Source organism: Equus caballus, chromosome 11 (genome assembly GCF_041296265.1).
Source record: "Equus caballus isolate H_3958 breed thoroughbred chromosome 11, TB-T2T, whole genome shotgun sequence".
NCBI lineage: Eukaryota > Metazoa > Chordata > Mammalia > Perissodactyla > Equidae > Equus > Equus caballus.
In genome coordinates this window covers 14,410,523-14,434,841 of record NC_091694.1, presented here as the reverse complement: position 1 = coordinate 14,434,841, position 24,319 = coordinate 14,410,523, and the positions used below count along the sequence as shown (strand labels likewise).

General features: G+C 42.8%; 1 protein-coding gene across 1 annotated transcript in view; it reads right to left on the bottom strand.

The window, feature by feature from the left end:
- The window catches only part of PITPNC1 (phosphatidylinositol transfer protein cytoplasmic 1), a 230,632-nt gene that overhangs the window by 96,897 nt on the left and 109,416 nt on the right, over positions 1 to 24,319 (bottom strand). The window contains exons 2-4 of the mRNA NM_001163878.1: positions 17,231 to 17,379; positions 4,787 to 4,875; positions 3,737 to 3,744 (exon numbers count right to left, since the gene is read on the bottom strand). Of these exons, the coding sequence (NP_001157350.1) occupies positions 3,737 to 3,744; positions 4,787 to 4,875; positions 17,231 to 17,379 (246 nt within the window). The remainder of the gene's footprint in view (positions 1 to 3,736; positions 3,745 to 4,786; positions 4,876 to 17,230; positions 17,380 to 24,319) is intronic.

Sequence of the window (24,319 nt, the reverse complement as noted above, 5' to 3'; positions counted from 1 at the left end):
AAGATGAGGTCACACTGGAGTAGGGCAGGTCCTTAATCCAACGACCAGTGTCCTTAGGAGAAGAAGAAGGAGACACAGCGACGAGGATGCCATGTGAAGACACAGAGACACACAGAGGGAAGACAGCTACGTGAAAACAGGCAGAGATCGGAATTGTGCGGCCACAAGCCAAGGAACGCCTGGGTCACCAGAAGCCAGAAAGAAGCAAAGGATTCCAGCCCTACAGGTATCGGGGGCAGGACCCTGCCGACAACTTGATTCAGTCTTCCAGCCTCCAGAACTGTAAGACAATAAATTAATGTCGTTTTAAGCCATCCAATTTGTGGCACTTTGTTATGGCAGCCCCAGGAAACCATCCCAAGGATCGGATTAGGGAGAAGTTGACCCAAAAAACAAGGGCCTAGAAGATATCAAGTAATACTTAGAGTCAAACAGAAGGGGGTGAGTGTGAAACTATGCAACCATAATTAACTTCTTTTTTATGTTCTGTCCCCAAATTTTCTCAAACAGAAATAAAATAATTTATGTTCCTTTCAAAGTCTGAACTGTGTGATTAGAGCCACAGGAGAACTCGGGGCAGAGGCTGGTCGGAAGTAAGGGCCACGAGTCCCTAAGAAATCCTCCGTGGACTACACAGGGTTGGCGCAGGAGATCGAGGGTCACGGTACAGTAGCCCCCTCCCTTACCCCTGGTTTCACTGTCCTCAGTTTTAGTTACCTGTGGTCAACCTCAGTCTGAAAATATTAAATGGAAAATTCCAGAAATAAAAAATTCCTAAGTTTTAAATTGCCCGCCATTCTGAGGAGCCTGGTGAAATCTTGTGTCATCCCGCTCCATCTCGCTTGGGACATGAATCATCTCCTTGTATACAGCGGATCCATGCTGTATACACTACCCACCCATCAGTCACTTAGTAGCCTTCGGTTATCAGATTGACTGTCATGGTATCACAGTGCTTGTGTCAAGTAATCCTTATTTTACTTAATAATGTCCCCAAAGTGCAAGAGCAGTGACGCTGGCAATTCAGATATGCCAAAGAGAAGCAGTAAAGTGCTTCCTTTAAGTGAAAAGGTGAAAATTCCTGACTCAATAAAGAAAGAAAAAAAATGGTATGCTGAGGTTGCTAAGATCTATGCTAGGAATGGATCTTCTATCTGTGAAATTCTGAGGAAAGAAAAAAAAAAATCCTGCTGGTATTGCTATTGCATCTCAAATACATATGTCTAGGAAGAAAGATAATATATACGGGGTTCGGTACTATCTGTGGCTTCAGGTATCCACAGGGGGTCTTAGAAGGTATCCCTCATGGATACGGGGGGACCACTGTAATGGAGGCTGGCGGGAAAGGCTTCTGTGGGAGGGCTGCCTTAGGATGTGCATTCCCATGGGGATGGCTTTGTCAGGAACTATGGTTTTCATTCCGTTGCATTGTTTTCAAAATCTTAGTACTTTAATAACATTCTTTAAAAATGAATACAATATCATTAAACATTTTCAGATTTCATTTCTCTGTTAATCACCCTCACATTTCATGGTACTGTCACGAGATTATGGAGAATAAAGGCCATCACTTTTGGGTCAAGACAAGGTGACCTAATTCTAAGGTTCACCAGGCAAATAAATGCCTTTGTATAGTTATTGAGACAAGAATTCTCTTGTCCCTGTAGCTATTGATTACATTTCAAAAGAAAAGTCCATGCACAAGCTTTCAGCAAAGTGGGAAGTGGGATAGCGTCAGATATCAATAAAATCAAATAATATCCTAGGCAATTAGTACCTTCTGGTCTAGTAACTGGAGCTAGTCTGCTTTGAAGGGTACTAAGATATATTCTCATTTATTTGCCCATAGGACTTCCATTTTAATGATGGCAGCTTCCAGCATTGCAAAATAAATAACAATGAACATTTACTGAATATTTACCATGTACCAAGCACTAGGCTAAGATTTCACATGGATTATTTAATATAATCTTCATATCACTCTTACAAGATAGTTACTACATCTTCCCCACTTACAGATGAGAAATGGAGGCTTAAAGGGAAGCACTTTGCAGAATTGTTAATGGAGGCAGGATTCAAAAGATTCCAAAGTCTTCCTCTTGATAACTGTGCAATTGCTGGAAGCAAAGGAACGGGGTTGCGGGGGGGTCAGTGGGTGGGGGGGGGGGGGCGCAGTTTGGTAGGAGCTATTTAATTGCCAGCTATCTACAGGCAACGTGCTGACAGCTTTCTATACATTAGATCAGTGGTTGGCAAACTATAGCCTGGGAGCTGAATCTGGCCTGCTGCCCGGGCAAATATAACCATGCCAATATCTTTACACAGCCTCCATGGCTGTTTTCACAGTGACAGAGACTGGACCACAGTGCAGAAAATATTTACTGTAAGACCCTTTATAGAAAAAGTCTTCAAACCCCAGCATTAATCATTGAGTCCTTCTACTCACAGCTCTATGAAAGGGAGACTATCCCAATTTTAGAGATGAAAAACTTAAGTTCAGAGAAGTTAAGCTGCATTTTCTAGAGCAGTGGTTCCCTAACTTCTAAATGTAAAATTTGTATTTTGCAATAGAATTGCCCTTTTTTTTGAAGTTAGATACTCGGAGAAAATGTTATGTATATTCCTATCATTTCATAAAAGAAAAGACATTTTAATACCCAAGAATGAGGGACATAATTATCAACAGTTCTTTAAGTGGAATAAATGTAATTTTATGAAAAATTTTGAATATTATTCCACTTTTTTCTACTTTGCAGAGAACAGGTGCGAACGTACTTAAGGACCAACATGAGTTCAAGAACTGGCAACTGAGGGTCACTCACTTAAGAACTTCAGCCAGTAAGTGGCAGAGCCAGAAGACAACCAGGCCTATCTGACTCCAAAGCCTGTGACACTTTCATGGTATCTGTTAGGATGATGTATCTACCTATGATTCATGCGTTTATTCTGTCATCCAATAACTAGCGATTGCACACCTACTACGTGCAAGGTACCATGATGCCCACGCTAAGGACGTGATCAATCATTTTCCTCCATTTCTCTCTCACCATCTCTCTCTTTCCTTTGGCTGTTTGATTAAGACCAAAAACTCAACTCCATCCAAGCTCAGTTAACCATTTCCTTGTTATGACAGCTTGACCCACTGGCCATTGAGGAAAATGATCCAAATGAAAATACCATGACACAATGATGTTATAGGGTCCCATTTTTTAGTGTAAGTAATGATTCTAGAGGGTCTTAGGATAGGAAGAAATTAAATTATTTTTATCAAGCCACCAAGACTGTCCAATGCAGAGCTCTGAGTAAAATAGTTTGCATGTCTTTCCAGTTTCAACGTTCTCCAAAAGGGATCAGACCACAACCTGCAAGTGTAAGCCCCATCTTCCATCCATAACTACCATTGTCTTTTCCATATCACGTTTCTAGAAACTGTCCTTCTATTACAGTGAACTATCGCCAGCAGAGCAGTCAAGCTATTTAAAATTACAAGTAAAAGTTAATTATATAAAGTGACTATCAAGGCATTTTAAATTAACATTCATGTTCTTGAACAAATGAGAACATTCAAGCTATTCCATTATATATAACTATGTAATAGCCTACATTTAAGTATCTGATTCTGAATTATTTCCCTATTTTTTTTTTATTACACTGACGAGATGAGACATACAAGGGAAGTTCCACTTACTCCATTGACCTTAGGCTGAATATTTTTAAATGATTAAATAAAACTTACTGTGTATTCTGGTCCCAGATGTTCATTTGGACAAGAGGGAAAAAAAAAAGAGAGACAAAATGATAATTTAGACCACGCTTATAAGCAATATAAAACCACAGAGCTAACAAATACTGACGAATTATAATTATTAAAAATGCAGTAAGGAAACCTTCCAAAATTTAATTTTCATAAATGCTGAATGTCTCCATGTTTGCTCTTAAAACTCTTTCATATGATACTTTTGTGGTTGGGCAGATAAGGACTGTAAGACAAGATTCAATTAGCCTATAGGTTTTGGCTAATTAAAAACCAAAGAGCTGGCATTATAAAAGCAGAATTAAAGACTAATAATTCCAGTAGGGCATTTCACTAACCACAAAGGAAATCTTTTAAGTGGAAAAGCAGCTTTTACAGCCAATAAGAAGGGCTTGTTATGATGATATTCAAGTGGGATCTCGAATTTTCATATGTTCAAGGGTAGGAACCAAGCCTTCTAAATTTTTTGGCCACAGTTTCTAGTTCAGTGTCAGAGGTTATTACCACTCTATTACAAGTGAGAGGGAAAGTGATCTTAAAGATTTTCATATTATCCACTTGCAAAGGAAGTAGTTTGAGGCAGAGAGACCCAAAAGAATCTTTTACATAAATTACAGTCATTTGGGGTTTTTTTAGGGGAGATGGGGTGCTGTAAAACAAACAAGTCAAAATAAACAACTTGCTTATAAACAAACCACACCCCAAAATTACTAGGAGATTATTGAGGAAACAGGGAGAAAGAAGGATAATGAAACCTGTAGAAATGTCACTAGAAAGAGCTTCCCATTTCCCCTCCATATGCTATTTACTACAATTGCTTTAAGAAGGAATACGGAATGGTTTAGCTTAACTCCTACCACCCCCTGCTAGGGAGAGCGTTGACCTAACAATATGAAGGCAAAGGGTTTGGGGAGATATTATGGGGCTCCCATAAGTCCCTGCTTGGATAATTCACCCTAAATCCATGAAAGTTGACTACCGCCATGTGCTTGCAGTGCTGCATGTGACATGCTGGTTATACGAAGGGCTTACCTGTAATCGTGTAGGGATAATAGTTCCAAGCCTTCTCTGTGACGTAAAATATTTTGGGAACGACAGCTCTAGCCCAACTAGGCAGTTTGCTAATAGGAAACAAATCAAAAAAGGAAAAAAAACAATTAGAGTCTGTCCAGAGCCTTGCTCTGCTACCCTGTCTTTCTGGATAAATTGACTGCTGGAGAAATCAGTTCTGAGGCATCTCTTCTCTCCACTGCCACCCCTTCCCCACGTCTCTGGTCTTCACCATAGTTAATCATTTCCTGTGCATATTCATATGCTCTACGTGTGAAGGCAGAAGGTTACAGCCTGGGGTAGGGAGCCTCATAGGACTGTAAGCCTGTCCTCCTTGATTTGATTTGCAAGGACATGAGAATTCAGTGCCTGGGAGTGTCACGTTTGGAGGGTTTGGCCAGTCTGGCCTTTGTCTCCTAGGAGTGATATGGCAGAAGTAATACGAAGGGATGTTTAAGCCTGAACATGGAGGTGGGGAGGCAAATATTAGAGCCAGGAATCAGCTTAACAATTCATCTCAGTGAGGTTTTGTAAATGGACTCTAGCAAAGCAAGTAGCAACTTGAGATATATGAAGAGGAATAAAATATAGCCCCCGACGATGGTAGTCGGTTGACTTGTGTCCCCCCAAAGATATACTCATATCCTTACCCCTGGTACTTCTGAATGTAACCTTATTTGAAAGGAAGGTTTTTGTAGATATAATTAAGTTAAGGATCTCAAGATGAAATCACCCTAGGGTGGGCCCTAACTCCAATGACTGGTATCCTTCTAAGAGAAAGGAGAGCGAGATTTGAGACACAGAGACAGACAGAGAGGAAGGAGATGGCCACGTGAAGATGGAGGCAGAGGTTGGAGGGCTGCACCTACAAACCAAGGAACCCCAAGGATGGCAGCAGAAGCCAGAAACTAGGAGAGAGGCCCAGAAGGATCCTCCATCAGAGGCCCCGAAGGAACCAGCTCTGCCAACACCTTGATTTCAGACTTACAGCCTCCAGAACTGTGAGAGGATAAATTTATGTGGTTTTAAGCTGCCCAGTTTTCGGCAGCTCTGGGAAACTCATACAGTGACAGAGCCATTCCTCCGAAGCAGGGACCCAGGCAGGCATTTGCAGAAAACAAATTCTCAGAACAAGAAAAACCCAAGGGCAGATGTCCCAAGATCTTTGTAATCCAAGGACTGATTAAGTTTTGTTTCGTTTTCCTTCAGAGGCAAACTTTACAGCATAGCACAGGCCCAGAGAATTCCTTAAATACTATTTAAACATATAGTATTATATATTCCTTAAATATGTCTGCATGATTTTACTTCCCACCAGCACTATAGCCTGGGGTTTTCTCTCTTTCCAGATCCTACCATTTTGTTCTTTCCTGTTCTGGTGCCTACAGCTAAGTGTCTGGGACGCGGATGTCTAGCAGCACATCAGACTCAGAGATGACGCAGACTCTCCGCTCCTGAGGGCTGCGTGTTGGCAATAAAGAACACCGAGAGGCAGTTTTGAATTCCAAGCTGAGAAAACTAGGAGCGGGGGGACATCAAGCTAATGGAACCCCAAATACCCAACTCCTCTTGGACGTGAAATTGAAATGACAACCACAGCCAGTAAAATACTGTGCACCTTGTATGTCTTCTCCAATTGTTTCTCTTATTTCTGACAGGATCCAGGCCCTGCTTTTTAAAAGACAAATAGTATTTTCAATGGCTGGCCGGACCTAGCCCAAAGCTCTGGGCTGTTTATCAGGGCCAAAACAAACGGGAAATCAGAGCTCCCCGAAGCTGGGTGAGTGTCAGACGAAGACCACCGCTCCCAGGTGGGCTGCGAGGAGCGAGAGGAGCGGTTTTATAATTCACATAACAATTCTCCTTGCTGCTCGAGTGCAGAATTTCTCACTCCTATGAAATCATCTCTGCAGTAACTGCTCATTTACCTTACGTTCACACGGCTCCCAAGGAAGGGGCTGCTTCCTGACAGGGGTTTTTATAGCTTCTGCCTATGATTTATTCCTTCAGTCGCTGAAGCTGGAGTGCAACTGAGGCTGACGTCAAGAGTGGGAAAATCACAGTGGGCTTGCCTGCACGAAATGGTCACGAGCAAAACTTCTCCTGGGTTTCCCCGTTTGCCCCTACACCCCAGAGCAATATGCCCGTGGGTAGTATAGGAAGACGTGGATTCTACTCACAGGCAAGTGGTTTTCTTGTGGTTTGGAGGGACTGCAGCTAGGATGGTAGACTCTCATTAAAGTAAGTTAGGCATTGTTCTGCTTAGACAAAGTACATGTTTCCCTACAAGGATTAGGGTCCATTCTCCACTGTCCTCTCGGGGAGAGATGTTCCGTCTACAGTGCCCCACCCAGATGCACTAGGCTCCGCATGCACAGCACTGTGGGGCCCAGGTCCTCCTCCCTCCATAACTCATTCTCTGTATCATTTAAAAAACCTCCCAGCAGAACCACATTCCTAAGCAACAATCATTTTCTGGAAGGAAGATGAAAATCACTGGCAATTTTCCATTCACATTGAGAATTTTCCTATTTGTAAATGGTCAGGACTCCAGACTCTAGAATCACTATCTTAACTGTTTCATCCACCAACTCATGGAGGATACGCAGCACTCTAATCAGTTACCTTTTCCCATGAGATACCCTAAAAAACACAAGATGGCCTGTACGATTTTATGCTCTTCTAATCAGTCCGGGAAGGAGGCCCTCCTGGTATGTCACATACCAGGCCAGGCGCAGGGGGCATTTGCAACAAGTTTCATGACACGCTATTTAAATATTTTTAAGCCCACTAACAGACCTTCTCTCAGTCCCTGATTCCTCAGAGCACATCGTTATTCAAATCGTTTTTGTCTGAGAAAGTAAAATTTATTTTTCCCTGCAGCAATGATTTATCAGGGCTGCAAGGAAAATGGAATTAAATTAGTCCCCACTGTTGCTGTCACTTTTATGATGTATACTGTCACACAGCCTACAATTCTAAGGAGAAGTCTGTCACTCAAACTCATTACCAGGTGTCAAGCAAGAACCTCTCTTCTAGCAAGATGGCACAGTTTGAATCACGTCCTCTTGGTTCACTGGCCAGCATCAAACATCCCAATGGCCCATCTTTAGAGGCACTGAGGAAAAAGACGGTCAGAACTCTAAAGACTTTCCAGAATCGGGAAACGTGCTGAGGTGGAATGATACGTTTTCCCAAATGTCTTTATCAATGCCTCCCAAAGAAAGACTTTTCAAAACATTTGGTTTCTTGCTTTTAAACTTTACTATGAAATAGAACACATCACTGACAGTGGAGTGACCAACTGGTCCTGGGTTATATAGAATTGTCCTGGCTTTAGCACTGAAAGTCTCATGCTAAATTCCTCAGTCTTAGGCAGACTGGGACAGTTGGTCACCCTAGAGCAGTGGTTCTCAGCAGCGAGGGATTTGGACCCCCAGGGGACTTGAGCAAGGACTGGAAATATTTTTGGTTGTCATGACTGGGAGGGTGGGTGGTGGGGATGCTGCTGGCATCTAGCGGGTAGAGGCCAGAGATGCTACTCAACATCCTGCAATGCTCAGGACAGCCCCGCCCCAACAAAGAATTATCTGGCCCCAATATTAACAGTGCCAAGGTTGAGAAACCTGGCCCTGGACATAGGTGGATATAGTTATTGTAACCTTTTCATATATTCCCCAGATTTCCCTAAGTCACAACTGATCTGATAAGCAGGTCCCATAGGCAGACACAGTCTAAACTAGTCTCAGGTTCAGAGTGTTGATCTATTTCATAAAGAGCTTCTGGAACTGAAACCTAAACCGTCCCTCCATTAGAAGCTTCTGGCACTTTACAATCCAGATTATCACCAGATTCTCCCTGATATCTAATCTCACTTTGTAATTTATGCTCAATTGGGAATAATTTTTGGCCCCAGGAGGTACTGAACATCATTAGGCCAAATGTGGTCTAAATGGAGTCTAATTTCATTTTCTCAACAGGGATCAGAATTGTGACAGTCTTAACTGGAAATTTTGGGCTTAAACATTCCCAGCGGAAAGACAGTCCTTCTGAGTTCAGGAAAACGGTGCTTTACTCAGGATTTTCTCCTCCACAGTAGACTTGAAACTTGCCACTGTCTATGCTGAGATTATGCTCAAATTACTGCCGCTCATTTAAGTGATTTTTAAAAAGAACTTGGCTATCTTCATAACCTCATTTCCCACTGGTCCAGGATGGATATTCTGACTTTTTTTTGGTTGTTTCTTGCTTCTGCCCAAACCTGGCCTTTGACAATTATCTGGTAATAATCAATTGTTCCTATCCAGTTCTATGTACAGTGATTTCTGAGGTCTTGAACTTTCTTCTCCAGCTGCTATGATTTATTCACTTACTCTTCTTAATGGTTGTTCTGGCTGGTCTTTTAGTTCTGCTCTTAATATAATTCTTTATATGGCAGCAAAGAAATGAGCAGAGATGTAGACTAGAGCCATCACCGGTGAGAGGCAGGGGTGCCAGGGTTCCACCCATGGGGAACTCCTTGAACTTAGACGCCACCACCACTCTCCCTACTTAATAGGACAGGTTGTGCTGGGACTCTGGGGAAAAGGCCTGCCTTGTGCAGGTTCTTGGTATGCTCTGCTTGGATAGCATTAGGGTGACATGGCTGGCACCCAGGGGGCAGCCACATGTGTCAACATCATCAGTCAGGAGTGGGGCAGAACCAAGGCAGCGAATGCTTGACTGGATGCTAAGAGTCCAACCAGGCCTAAACAGTCTGTTTCTGTGATTTCCCATGGGAACAGCTGAGGGAGCAGAATGCAGGAGTTCCTGGCAGCACGAGAACCCTTGGCACGCTCTTAAGGACTGAGATGGGAACAGAACAGAATAGCGTGGACTGCAAGGTATGCTGGGAAGAAGTCCCTTACATGCTCTACTTTTTCCAGTAGATATGCAAAATACTATTTATTAATGAATTAAATATACTTTATATTATATTCAATATTTACATATTAATATATATTTATATAGAATATTTAAGACTAAATATTCTAAAATATATACTGTTCTTATAAAGTATGGCTATTGTGTCCTGTCTGTCACTCCTGACTAGAATGCAAGTCCCACCAGGCCAGGGATCTTTGTTCTGCTCGCTGCTGCATGCCCTGCACCTACAATGGTGCCTGGTACTCAGCAGGTGCTCAATAAATATTTCCTGAATGAATGAAGATTGTCTCTGAATGTGCAGAAGTCAATGACCATGAAGATTCTTTCAGAATAGCATGGAAATAAGCTCTCAGGTAAGAATCTCTGATTCTGACACTTTCTCTATGACCTGTTGCCTGGGCAGTGGGCTCTCCGAAAGCCACACGAGCTGTGGGCACTGAGCTCTTACTTTAGGCAAGATCTGGAAAATGGGATTGATTTGCTTGGCAGAGCTGGGAGAGCTGGGAGCAGAGGAAATGCAAGAGAAAGACCCAAGCCATGGCAACAAGGCTTTACCAATGAGCTGATAGGTAAAGTGACCAGCTGGTGGCTTTTCTTATCCTGTTAAACAGGATTCATGGCTTAGGGAAGCTGTACTCTCTCCTATCCAGAGCCACTGGAGGCCAAGAGAGGTTGTCCTGGAAGGCAAGAGCCACGTAGCATGAGAAACGTTGTTCTCTCGTGCAAATCAACTTAGGCATTAGGCGGAATCACGGTTAGAAGCTGGCAACCCTCCCTGACTGGCAGCTGCCAGCACAGCCTAATTAATCCACCAGCCATGGTGGGGAAGAACATGACACTTCATGACTGCAAAACAAGCCTAAAAATAGGCTCCATCTTTTCTCCAATGCCTCTCTCTCCCCACCCTCTGATTCCCTCCCCTCATGGGCTTCAGTGGGAAGGGCCTGGAGAGATGCTACAGATAAGGTGAAAATGAAAGGGGTCAAAGAAGAGCCCCACTCTCATGAGATTCTGGGTGGCAGGTTTTATTTAGAATCCCTACTCCAGTTTGATTAGTATCTTGCCTCCTTTCCCTGGATGCCAGTTGAAACCAGGGTTTTTGAAGAAAAGCCAAGAAATACCACTTATTTGGTTAGCTGAACTGGATCAAAGGCCTAAGGACAACCGCCAAAAATGTACTAATGTATTAGTACTAATGTAATGTCCTAAATGTATTAGGCAACTGCCAAAATATACTGTGTACCCAACAGTGTATCAGATGCTGTAGGATGGGGGATGGAGCAAATCATAATCCCTGGGAGATGAGAGGCAGGTAATAAAAGGATGAATGGCATTTTAAAGAGACATTATACCAATTTAAAAATGGGCAAAGGATTTCAATAGACGTTCCAAAGAAGGCATATAAATGGCCAATGAACACACAAAATGACACTCAACATCATTAGTCACTAGAGAAATGCCAATCAAAATCACAAGGAGATACCACTTCACACTCACTAGGATGGCTATAATCAAAAAGATAGACAATAACAAGTGTCGATGATTATGCAGAGAAATTGGAACCCTCATAAACTGCTAGTGGAACGTAAAATGGTGCAGCTTCTTTGGAAAACAGTTTGGAAGTTCCTCTCCCCACCCACTGGCAGCCTGGTTTGGACTGGGAATTCAATGGGATGCTTATGTCTGGGATTTTGGAATAAGTGATAGAAAAAATGGGCAACTCAGACCTACCAATAGCAGCCACGGTGGCGATGGCGGAAGGAAACAGTCTGGTTCTACTTAAAGATGGTTGTCATCACCGCTGCTCTTTGCCTCTTGGAGCTGCCCTTAGGAGCTGTCCATACACAAGCCTCCAGATAATTCTGTGGGCTGCTAACATCCTTCCATGAAATGTCCTTTCTGCTCAAGACAGACTCAGAGAGTAGGCCCTGACTACACAGGCACTGAGTGTTTCCAGTGCCTCTCATTGTTGCTTTGGGTAACAAATGATAAAGCAGTTTCTGAATATGATTTGGCTTCCCACATAGATTGATGTAAGGAAGACAATCCACTCACTTTGCCAGCTCATGAATTCACGTCCACAGGACAATGATATTTCTCTCTGTAAGTTATTAAATGAACTCTGGAACATCTTAGCTACTACCAGTCCAACTCTCAGCACCTACTTCCCTGTCTCCAGAGAAGGGTCCCCAACACACCACAGTGGCATAAGGATTATCTGGAGCTGAAGACATGTGAGAATCAGCAGTTACAGGAAGAGACTTTTTTGCAACTCCCCTTATCTGCCTAAAAGCAGAGCCTCTTGAAAGAATTCAATGGTCATAAATCCCCTCCCCAGGAGGTTTACAACCAGAAAGGACTGACTCCTATCACCAGGGTCGAGAAGTAAGCACCAGAATAAGAAATCTCCCAATGGACAGTGTCACAAAACTATCATATTATTTCCCATCCATTCTCCTAAGGCCCCATTTATTTTTCATAAAAGTCACGTGTTTTCCCGTGAGTGCCTTTTCTTCCCCCTCTCCTTCCCCTGTTAAAATTGTACACAAGCCCCCAATTCCAATCCCCCATTTGAGTCACATATTTCTGGATGCTCTTTCACACATCTGTGAATGAAAAGGTCTCATCACCTGTTAATCTGTCAGTTTCAGTTCAATTCACAGGCCCCCAATCACTGACCATAAGTGGGTCGAGGAAAGATTTTTCTTCTCTGACACCACTCACAAGATGGACAGATGGACTCACAAATGATGGAAGCAGTTGGTCTAAGGATCATACTTTGATCAGAAGGCAAGGACCATGTCTTACTTATTAGGAGATTCCTTCCAATACTTAAAAAATTTGTTGTGATTGTAGGTTTCAATAAATACCCATTCAATAAATTACAATTACAAAGCTGCCTTGCCAACATGGCAGTCCCTTGACCTGTGGATGCAGGACATGGGTTAACTTGAGGTGGATCTAGTTTGTGACTACAAAGTAACAGGTTTACTCCTCTTCTATGATACGGAAATTCATTTTATTATTTTATAGTTATGTCACATATCAATTTTTTCTTTCTCCCTTACTAAACCATAATCTCCCTGGTTCTAAGATATGTGCCCATACTCTTCCAAATATGCCAAGCGACTTTTAAATTGTAAAAGGACGGACCTAGTTTAGACTCGTGCAAAGGGAACTGAAAGCACTTTTTTTTCCTGCGCCTTATTCGTTACTCATTTACATATGCTGGAGGAGAGTCAGGATAAGGTCTGAAACATACTTTGAGCATGGAAGATTAGAGGTGAAGGATCTGAAAGGTTGTCCAGTTTAACCACCTATTTAATGTTTGCATCTGCTCGAGGACAACCTAACGAGTGGGTGTTCCACTCATGCTCAAGCACTCCCACGGACAGCATAATTGACTATAAGGCACCCTGTTGCACTCTCAGATGGCTCACATACTTAGATTTCTTCCTTAAACTGAGCCTGAATCTTTCTCCTACCATTCTCACCCATTGTTCTTGGTCCAATTGGTCCTTCTGAGTCTTATAGGATACATAAGCCTAATTCATCTCCCACTGGATTCCGCCATTATACACCCCAAGTCTAGCTTTTCTAGGTTGAAAGTTCTTGATTTCTTCAGTCATTCTTCACATCACTTGGGTTTCTAACCCTAAAACTCATATAAACAATTTTGGAAAAGTTGAATAAATAGGAGGGACTTGCCCTACCAAATATCAAGGCTCTTTATAAAGCTATAGTAATTAGAAATTTTAGGATTATATTCTCAAATTCTATTTAAAAAAAACCCTGTTGGCATTTTAATTATATCTGCATTAAATTTACAATTGATTTGGGAATCGATGGCAACTTTATAATATAGCATTTCCCATCCATGAATATTGCCATTTATCTAGGGTTTTTAAAATGTCCTCCACTAACACTGCATATTTTTTTCCAAAGAAAATTTTGTATATCATGTAGATTTATTACCGGGTATCTTTAAGTTTCTTTTTCCATTGTAAGTGGAATTGCAAAAAAATTATATTTTCCATTTATTGTCCCTGCTGTATAAACAGTGCTACTGATTTTTGTATATGAATTTTATACCCAGCAATCTTGTTGAAATCTCATATTGATGCTAACAGAGATAAATCTGATCACATCATGGTTTATTATTATTATTCTCTGAGGTATTTAATTTGCTAATTTTTGATATGGGATTTCCTTGCTTACGTTCTTAACTGAGATTGGTCTACATTGTCCTTTTTGTACTGTTGTTCTTCAGTTTTGTCCTGAAGATTCACGTGGTAGGCACTATTCATGGTCTTCACAGCAGTCACCATCCATTTCCTCCCACTTTCTCAGAAGCAGATCCTGCCTCTCTTGAAAATCTTTCTCTTTTTAGCAAGGAGGAAAATCTTACGTCTCATTGGCTGGAACCAAGTCACATGACCATCTCTAGCTGCAAAGGTGGCTGGAAAGTGAGTATCTGACATTTTCAACCACTAATTATTTAGACATTTTTACATTTCTAAATGATGAGAAAGTTCATTTTTTGTTGTTTTTATCCATTTCTTATTGTAATGCTTTGTAATCAGCCAACAGGATCTACATGATACTGATTTTCTGGTATTTGCTGAGACTGATTTCTAGCCTGGTTTGTAGTCAGTTTCTGTACATTTTCATGTGCGTTTGCAAAGCATGTTGGTTCTAGGGTCTATTAATGTCCACCAGATCAAGTTTGTAATTGAGTTGTTTACATCTTCTCTATGTCTGCTAAATTGTTTATCTACTTGATCTATCAGTTTATTAAACAGGTATGTTAAAACCTCTCGTGATAACTTTAGGCTACTTGTGATTTTGTCAGTGTTGCCATATATTTGTTGAGCTGGGTTCAGGGCCAGGATTTAACTCACATATCTTTATTGTGACCGTGACATATTTCAATGTCTTACCATCAAAATTTATATTTTTCTATTGACCATGCTTTTTGTAGGCTTCTCTTTGTTCTTCCTCTGCCTTCTACTGGATTGGTCAAGTTTTCTCTTGGAAGTTATGTATTGTTTTACCATTCCATTAGAGGTTATCTTTGTAATTTGAATATGCACACTTGCCTTAAACAATTTTAAATTAATCAACATCACTTTCTTCTTCCTAAACAATATTAGCAATTTAGAGTATGTTTTATTTACTATAATTACTAACCTCTCATCTTCTGCTATTACTATTATTTAAACTCTACAAATATACCCCCAATTACTCATTATTAGTATTTTTTAAACATTCTATACTCATTCCGGTTTGCCCAGATGCTTACTGATTTCTTTGTTTAGCATTACTTCTAGATCCCCCTCCTCCTTCTTGGGTTCAATTTCCTTTTACTTCAAGCATATCCTTTAGTAGTTCTCTCAACGTTGTTCTCTGAGCGGTAAGCTCTCTTAGTCCTTGATTGTCAAAAATGATTTTTATGCACAATTCTCAGTTCTAACTCCCCATTTGTGTGGGCCAAGGCCACATTTCCTGTTCCCTTACAGGCATGACACCCCCAGCCCCTAGATGTCAGGGTCTACACTCAGTTCTGACACCCTCCAGCTTCCTCAGCATTAGTTCATGTGCTGTCCACTCTGGTTTTAGTTTCTTCTTTATTTCTAGGACCTGAGGATTTCCATTTCTTTGTTTTGAACTCAGCTTTATATCGTTATATTTCATCCTGCGTTTGTCATACGAGGTGGAGGAAGGTCCACATTAATCTTTTTAGTTACTATTACTGGAAGTCCAGATATTCTATTTATAACAAATTTCCCTCTTACTAATGCTTATTATTCTCCTTTAAAATAAATAGCATATAATTTGATAGAGAAAACAGACATGACAGAGACAGCTGGACACTTCTTGTTCTGTTTCAGGAAAAGTTATAAAGCTTCCTAAAATTTTTCTTTAAGTTGATATATAGGAAATATTCCCCAGGCAATATCTTGGGAAAATGGAGTCATCTGCCAAGAAATGGAATTTTCTGTAGGTTTGTATCTGTTTTCTTGCGTCTCCCTTGCTTCTGTTTGCTCTGCAGAGATGATCCCTGCTCAATAGTTGATTTACACCCTCTGCACAAGAATGCCAGAGGAGCATATTGAGAAACCTGTCTCTATAGGGAAGCCATCCCCAGGCTAGACCAGGAGCTCAGCTACTCCTGCAGATCAACAGCTGGCTAGAGGCTGAACTGGTTCCAAATCCTGGGAATTCACAGCTACTAATAGATGAATAGGATCAATTTCATTTGCATTTCATCGTGACTCAGGAATTCCCTGGTACTCCATCCCTGGGCAGATTAAAATGCATTGGTTTAATCAGCCCATGGCCTTCACTGTCAGAATACTGGCCTGAGAGACTGCCATACACCCTAGTGACAGGACCCAAACTCTCACATCAAAACGGAATAGTCCACTTCAACCTGCCAGGGGGTGGAGGCCAGGTGAGAATGATGAAATCCAAATACAGCTCCTCTCAGAGATGTCTGACCATGGTCAAATCACTGAGAATGGATAAATATTCACACGTATCAGTGAATAAACTGGGGCTCAGTCCAGCTGTTATGTGGGAAATGCTTTCTGAATAATTCCATATGGGCTCTAGGAGAGGCCATAGGTGAGGGTAAAGAGTATTCATGGAAATGAGAGCAAAGACCAGACTGGTCATGCACTGGTTCACTGGAGTAGATAGTTACTTTCAATAAAATATACTCCAAATGGCATGTGACTACAAATGTTCTGACCCAGAAAAGAAGTGAATGGAAGAAAATGGGCTGCAGGGGGCTGTAGGGTAGGAAGAAGATCAGACAAGCTCCAATAATCAATTATGCCATTCATGATAAGAAAATAGCAAGAGATTAAAGAACATATTTTGCAAAGCAGAAATGGTTGTCCTCATTGCTGCCGGGTTATGATCCTCAATGCTTTACCTTTCCAAAAGAGGAGAGGACAAGCTCTGCCTTGGGAAGGATGGGTCGGTCCACCTGAGAAATAGAAACCACCTTAGCATTGTATATCACTTTGGTCACAGGTGACTGTTCGTTTTGTCAACACCCTTTGCAGACACCTGAGAGGTCACTTGGCAATAAGTGGAAATCTTACCAAGCCAAGACCCCAATGGCACACTGCCACCGCCAGCACTTCTCTACAACCTACAGGCAAAGCCATCTCTTTCCTCCTGCTAACACTGAACCAAGGGACAAGACAAAGTCCTTTAATCCTTAAGATCAGATTTCATCTTAACATGTCACGGAAGGCATGGGAAAGGCAAGAGGAAAGCTTCTCCTAATGAAAATGCAGTCAAGGACTATTTTGCAGAAGGTAGGGGATTCTGTTTTTGGAAACGACTAGAATGGTGGATCTATAGGGTGGATGTAATGACTTTCCAAGTCGCCTTTTGACCCCACACACTGCCTGTATCTCAGTCCTGCGGTGGGGCCAGGTGGGAGGGGCTCCTGCATGGGAGAGGGCCCGCGACCCCGTGACTGACCTGTTGAGATACACTCGCTTCTCGGTGAACTGCCCGTTGCCGTGGTAAGGGTCCTCGAAGGGCTCGTTCTGGACGACCTCCACCCCTTCTCCTCGGTCACTCTGTTCGTGGCTGTGCTTGCTGATCATGTACAGTTGTCCAATTTTGTACTACAAAACACAGAGACGGAGAGGTCAGCCCCACTGCTTGCCTTCGAAAACACCCCACCTTTAACTACTGCGTGGCGAGCGACTAATAGCATCAGCCCTCTCTGTTGAGAAATGAAAGCAGACACACGGGCCTGGTGTTACTTTTCCTCGGGAGTGAAGAGAAGAACCAGTTGTGAGTAGCATGTAGAAACGGCGTGTTCCTGTGAGCAGATTGCATCACCTGGGGGAATGCTCGCTGGGGTGGCCGGCGGTCTTCAAGGTTTGGCAGTGAACCAAGACATGGGGGGCAGCCGGGAGGTGGGAGCACTGGAGTCCCCTTTCCACTCTGGCCCTACAGGGTTCAGTGGAGCTAAAGCTCTATGTTGCTTGGCCAAAGACAGGCTAGGGTGTGTTATTTCTGTCCCTTCTGCCTAATTAGGGAATTCGCTGCATTGCTGGGCACAAGAGGATTAGATGTCATCTGTCTCTTCCATCACCTCTCTCAAAGTGCTCAACTCTCCTGGAGGCCTCTGTTCCCTAGAACGGTAGTGGTCAGAGGTGGCTGGACATTAGAATCACCTGGAAGCCTCTAAAAACTCCAGATGCCCAGGTCCCACCATGAGTGGAACCTGTGTTCTAAAGGCTGATCCACAATGAGGAAAATCTACAATATCTTTAGCTCCTTTTTATCCACTTCCACTAACAGTGTGGAGCCTTCCAGCCTGAGGTCCCAGAAGCCATATGTGCTTCCATGAAAATGATAATATGGAATAACATTTGATATGAACGCTTTCTGTCCTGTCATCATTTGTTCCACTTTCCTTCCTACTTCTCTGAAAACCCTGGGCCCAGCAGGCATTTCTTCACCCAGTGAATTTCCAAAGTGGCAAAACTAATTTGATGGAGAAAAGAGAGAGAGAGAGAGGAAAGAGAGGGGAAATAAAATGACTTTTGTTCAGACTCAGGAGGCAGGACAGTGAGACCCTTCTGTGGTCCATCCCGCAGATTCAGTGTGAAACAACATACACACACACACACACACACACACACACACACACACACAGAGCGTCATCATTGTCGAGGCCCTTGGGATGGGGGAAAGAGGCCTGAGTTTGCAGCAACCTAATGACGGCTCTGGGCTGTTCCCAAAAGAGCCCAGGCCAGCAGGGATATAGGTCTCCTGTCTACACGCATAAGAGAGAGAAAGAGATTTTAAATTAAGGGGGCAGGTGAAATGTATAAATCAACAGTGCAGTGGGTTCCAAGGCTGAGAGGACACACACGTCTGAAGGTCCCTCTTTCATTCTGAGGCAGGTGCAGGGAGGGGAGTGTGAAGAGAATCTGAAAGGCTCTGGTTTGAGGCCAGCCCCAGGGACGAGGCCCAGTAACCATGACAATGGGAACAGCAGCCTGCTGGGTCTTCTCAAAGGGCAGTGCCACGCCTCTCCCCAGAAAGGTCTACATTTAAAAGGCTTTTAACATAAGTGTGTGTGCTTGGGGGAAGGGGGAGCACTGAGGATAAGAGTAGGAAGAGGAGAGAGGAAAATCAAAGATAAAATCTATTTTTAAAACGAATTCTGGAGTCAGAATCTTCCCGGCTTCCCCTTAGTAAGTCCTGCTCTTACTTTTGCTCCTAAAGACTAACACTTTTTCCAGGGGAAAGACAGCAAGAAAGAGTTTACAGGTTGGAGATCTGTGAGACACACCTGTGAAATCAATGCTCCACCTTATGCAGACGGGCACACAGGCCTGTAACAGGATGTCCTGTTGCCCAGAGGTGGAGATTTCAATGGCAATTGCTTTGTACTTGGTGTCCAAAAAAATAAGAGTTTACCTACAGTGGAATATTATTCAGCCATAAAGAGGAATGAAGTATTGAAACTGATACTGCTAAATGGGTGTTATGGGTTAAACTGCCTCCCAAAAACTCTTATGTTGACGTCCCAGTGCCTCAGAATGTGACCTTATTTGTGACAGAGTCTTTGCAGAGGTAATCAAGTTAAAATGAGGTCATAAGGGTGGGCACTAAGAAACAGGACTGGAGTCCTTATACAAAGGGGCAAGTTGGACGCAGAGACATGCATAGAAGGAAGACGAGGTGGAGCGATGCAGGGAGAAGATGGCCATCCACAAGCCAAGGATTGGCCTAGAATAGATCCTTCTGTCATAGCCTTCAGAGGGAACCAGCCCTGCCGTGACACGTAGACCTTGGACTTCTAGTGCCACAACAGTGAGACCATAAAGTTCTGATTTAAGCCACTCGGTCTGTGGTGCTTTGTTACGGCAGACCTGGCAAACAAATACCATGGGTACGGGATTTCCTTTTGGGGTGATGAAAATATTTTGGATCTTGATAGAGGTGCTGGTTGCACAATATTGTGAACGTACTAGATGCCACTGAGTTGACTTTAAAATGGTTAAGTTTATATTATGTGATTTCCACCACAATTTTTTAAAAAAAGTCTTGTCTCTGCTTCTGAAGCAGATACTCCTAAACCAAAATCCTGTCAAAGGCTTTAGTGGGGGGTTTGGTAGAAGAGCTCAGTCTACCACTGGACCATCTTGAGGAGCTCCAACCCACTCACATATGGAAACTGGATGGGATCAAGGATGACGTGTGACACAGAAAAGCCATTAGCCGGACTAGTCAGCTCAAGTGCTTCCTGCTCCGTGGAGAAGGGCATCGGCCGAGGCAGCCGGCACTGATTCACTGTGGCCCGAGGAGGGCCTGGCTGCCTGATCTCATTGATCATTCCAGCGGCTCCGGAATGAGCCAGCGCAGGGCAGACACCAGCCTTAGCTCACTAAGATAGCGTCAGTCTGGGGGCGACCAAGAGACGCCAGATGCAGTAACATAGGTGACATTGCTGGGGGTGGCGGGACACTCAAGCCCAGACACTGAGGTGGTCAAGGGCTCTGTAGCTGTCACTTATTTCCCTCCTCAGCAAGTGAGGCCTGCTCTGCTGCTTGTGGCTATCTGAGCTGGGCCGTAGAGAAGCAGAGGTTCTGTTCTTGTTTTTAAACCACAAATTGACTCACAGATACATACATCAAGCAGATTCTCAGTTGGGGAGAAGAGGGCAGGACAAATAGTCCGTGAAACATCTGACTCAAAGTCACTAGATACTCCTAAAAATGCTCAACCCCGGGCCGTCCCAGCCCTTTTACATTCAGACTCTGTGGGAGAAGGCAGTTGGGACCTCATTCAATCCAACAGAGAAATGCTGAGAAGCCCTGGAGGAGAGAGTGGCGAAGGCATTCATTGGTACCTGCACAATACTAAACAGTGCCGAGGCCAAAATGTTCTATCTTTAGGAAGCCCATTTCTTCTTTCCCCTTTAATACTAATTTCTTGCAAAGCTTCATCCCTAATTTAGTGAAAATACCCCATCCCTCATCACCAGCTCCAAACCAATTTGTATGTCAAATGAAGGCTGCCAGATCCAGACTCAGAGGGATTCTGAAGACTTTGAAGCCAGAGGATTGATAAGAGAATCGATGATGATGAGGGAGAGTGTAGCTGAATTGATTGCCTATTAGTGCAAGGCACCAATTAGGTGCTTTATATTCATTTCTAATACTCACAGTGATTCATCAAGGTCGGTATTTACAGGTGAGGAAGCTGAGTCTCAGAGAGGTTAGAAATGCTGTCCATGCCACGTGGCTTCTAGGTGGCAGAGCTGGGACTGGAACACCACGAATCTGTCCTCTTCTCCACCCAACTTCAGCCCTCATTTCTCTAACAGGTGAGTTGCTTTCACAATTCTAGGCCTCACTATGATTGATAAAGGGGGGTCGTTCGGAGCCACTGCCTCTGAACTTTGCTATTTCAGAAGATGAAGAACAAAAGTCTGATATCATTTGAAAGATCAAAGTTGTTTAAACTGTGCTCACATATGGAATGGTGGAGCAATTATGCTCTAACTTTGTAAAATCTATTGTTATAATTCCAGCGTTTGGGTAATCATCATCACGGCAATCATGATTAGAGACAGCTCCTCGCTGCAGGGCTGAGCCTCTGTGTGAGCCATCATCAGAACAGCTACCCCAAATAATTATCTCTGCAGTCTAAAGACATCTCGGGGCTTCAGATCTTTCCCACTTGCACACAGCGCTGCACGTTTGACAGAGCTGCAAATTTTGAGAGAAGGCAGAGTTGCGTAATGTGCTTGGAGAAGCCAAGCGGTTTCATCGGTTTGTACTTTTGCAAACTCTATGGCGGGGCGTGATCAAGTTACTTAATACAGTTCAACCTCAAACTCTGGTTTTAGAAAAGGCAACCCCAAGCCAGAACTCCTGAGTACGATAAGAGATTATTAACTGAGCACCAACAACACCTTGAACACCATCCTTGCTGAAAGCTGAAAGAAGGACAGGACCCAAAATTTTAGGCTCAACAGAACTCCAAGCTATAACTGATTTTCACTTAACTGCCCTCTCCCTCCCTGGCTGCTGAGCTTCAGAGGTCTCTGCAAGGCCAGGCTCCCAGATTGCCCCACCCTAAAGAAACAAGGAGGCGCCATCTTCCTTCCAATTCGTCCCTGTGTCCTCCCTTCCTGTCCCCTTTCTCTTCCTCCATTTCCAGTCATCATGATGTGAAAGGTGGGAACGACTGCTTTGCAATAAACTTCACCAACTCCAGATGGAGTTATTCCGATGTTATGACTCGGGACCTCAAGGCTCCAGGTTGGGAATCAGAATTTACATCTACTTTCACCTTTACCATCAAAATGGATGGATGCCACATAACCTAATAACCACACAGAAACACCTGTCCCTCTGACCTAACGTGACATCATGTATTTTTTCCATCTGTGAAATGTGAGTGATTCCTGCCTGTCTCACTCTGGCTGTGTCGATAGCGGAAAGAGCAGAGGGTGATATAATTTGGCATTCTCGGGATTTTCCCCCATTATTCACATCACTATTAATGCTTTTGTCAAAACTCTTCCAGCCTTCTCCACTCTCAATACCTGGACCTTAAAGCACAGTGAAACAATTGCCTCATGATACGCAAGGAGCCCACTGAAGAGCATCTGAAAGATAAAACGTCACACAGGATTCAGGAGCATTGCAGTCTTCCGGCAAAGTGGTGCCAAAATTGTAATTAGACACAGGGAAGGAGATACAATGAGTCTAGATTTTAACAACCTTGTCTCAGAGAGCTAGAGGCTAGAGCTCGCTGTTGTCTGCAATCCCACAGCACAGCTAAGGCACCAGGACAAATGTTCTGGTCCAGCAGTCAGCAAACTACGTGGGCTGGTGCCTGTTTTTTAAAGAAAGTTTTATTGGAACAAAACCACGCTCACTCATTCTGTGGTTCCTTTCATTATACAACAGCAGGGTTGAGTAGTTGCAATGGAGACTGTATGGCTTGCAAAGTTGAAAATATTTACTATCTGGCGCTTTGCAGAAAAAGTTTGCAGACCTCTACTCTAGTCCACCGGCACTGGGTCTGGTCTGGGCCAGCCAGCCGCTCACCTAGACCTGTGCTGTCCGGTCTGGTAGCCACTTGCCGTATTTGTCTAGCGAGCATTCGAAACTTGGCCTGTGTAATGGAAGGACAGAATATTAAACTTTCTTTAATTTAAATTTAAAAACTGACATTCATTTCACCTATTAGTAAACTTTACATGTTTTTGAAACACCTTGGGTACGTGAATCTACTTTTTCAACTGGAAATTTTATGAAATCTAAATTCAGATCCAGTACCTCCAAGGAAAAATTAGCATCTGACTTGAGATAGCTGTCAGTGTAAAATGCACACTCAATTTTGAAGATTTAGCAACCAAAAAAAAAAGTAAAATAGCTCATCAATAATTTTTATATTGATTACAGATTGAAACAACAGTATTTTGGATATATTAGGTTAACTGAAATATATTCTTAAAATCAACTTCATCTATTTCTTTTTACTTTTTTAAAATGTGGCTCCTAGAAAATTCTAAATGACATACGTGACTCGCATTTGTGGCTCACACATTTCTATTGGACGGTGCTCGTCTAGACCCTAACTAGACCAACAGGGATCGAGCGTCAGGCCATTATGCCTCGCCAAGACTTTACATGCTGGCTGGTCAAGCGACAGAGCCAGGCCGAGGGTTTCCGTGTTTCCAAGCTAGCAAGGTGGAGCACTGACCAGTAGGGATCTGTTTGGAGAAGGCTCTCTTTCTGAGGACTGGTGATTAGCTGGACCTCCAGAGAAGTGATAATTGTTCACAGTGTGCTATGATGGAAAGCACTGGGGTTTTAAAACTGAAAACTTGGAGCCAAAGTCCTGATTCTGCCTTTGATTTAGCTTTGTAACCTGAGACAATTTACTTATCTGAGCCACAGTTTCTTATTATTAACATGGGACTAATAAAATACCTCACAGGACATGGTGAGAATCAAGTGAGAAAAAACCTTACGAACTGAAATGCTTTGTAAAATGTAAAACTGTTACAAACTGCTGTAGCTATTGCTCCTTCTGTTGCAACACGTCTGACCCGGCCTTGAAGATCTGTTTCATTCTTTTCCCTGTTACAAGAGAACAAGGCATCTGCCATATACCCGTACAACCAAAAACCCAAGAAAACTTGACCATCTGCCCAAGACTATCTTTTCCTTCGGTAAGCATTTTTATCAGATGGTATTCTGATCGAACACTTAGCAAAATATTCTAAAAAAGCCTGAAGACTTCCACTTATATGAGGTAGCTAGAGTAGTCAAATTCATAGAGACAGAAAGTAGAATGATGGGTGCCAGGGACCGGGGAGGAGGGAACGGGGGTTACTGTTTAATGGGGACAGAGTTTTGGGATAATGAAAAAGTTCTAGTGAAGGATGGTGGTGATGGTTGTACAACACTGTGAATGTACTCAATGCCATTGAACTGTACATTTAAAAATAGTTAAAATGGTAAATTTTATGTGATGTGGACCTTATCACAATTTTTTTAAAAGCCTGGGAACATATTTTTT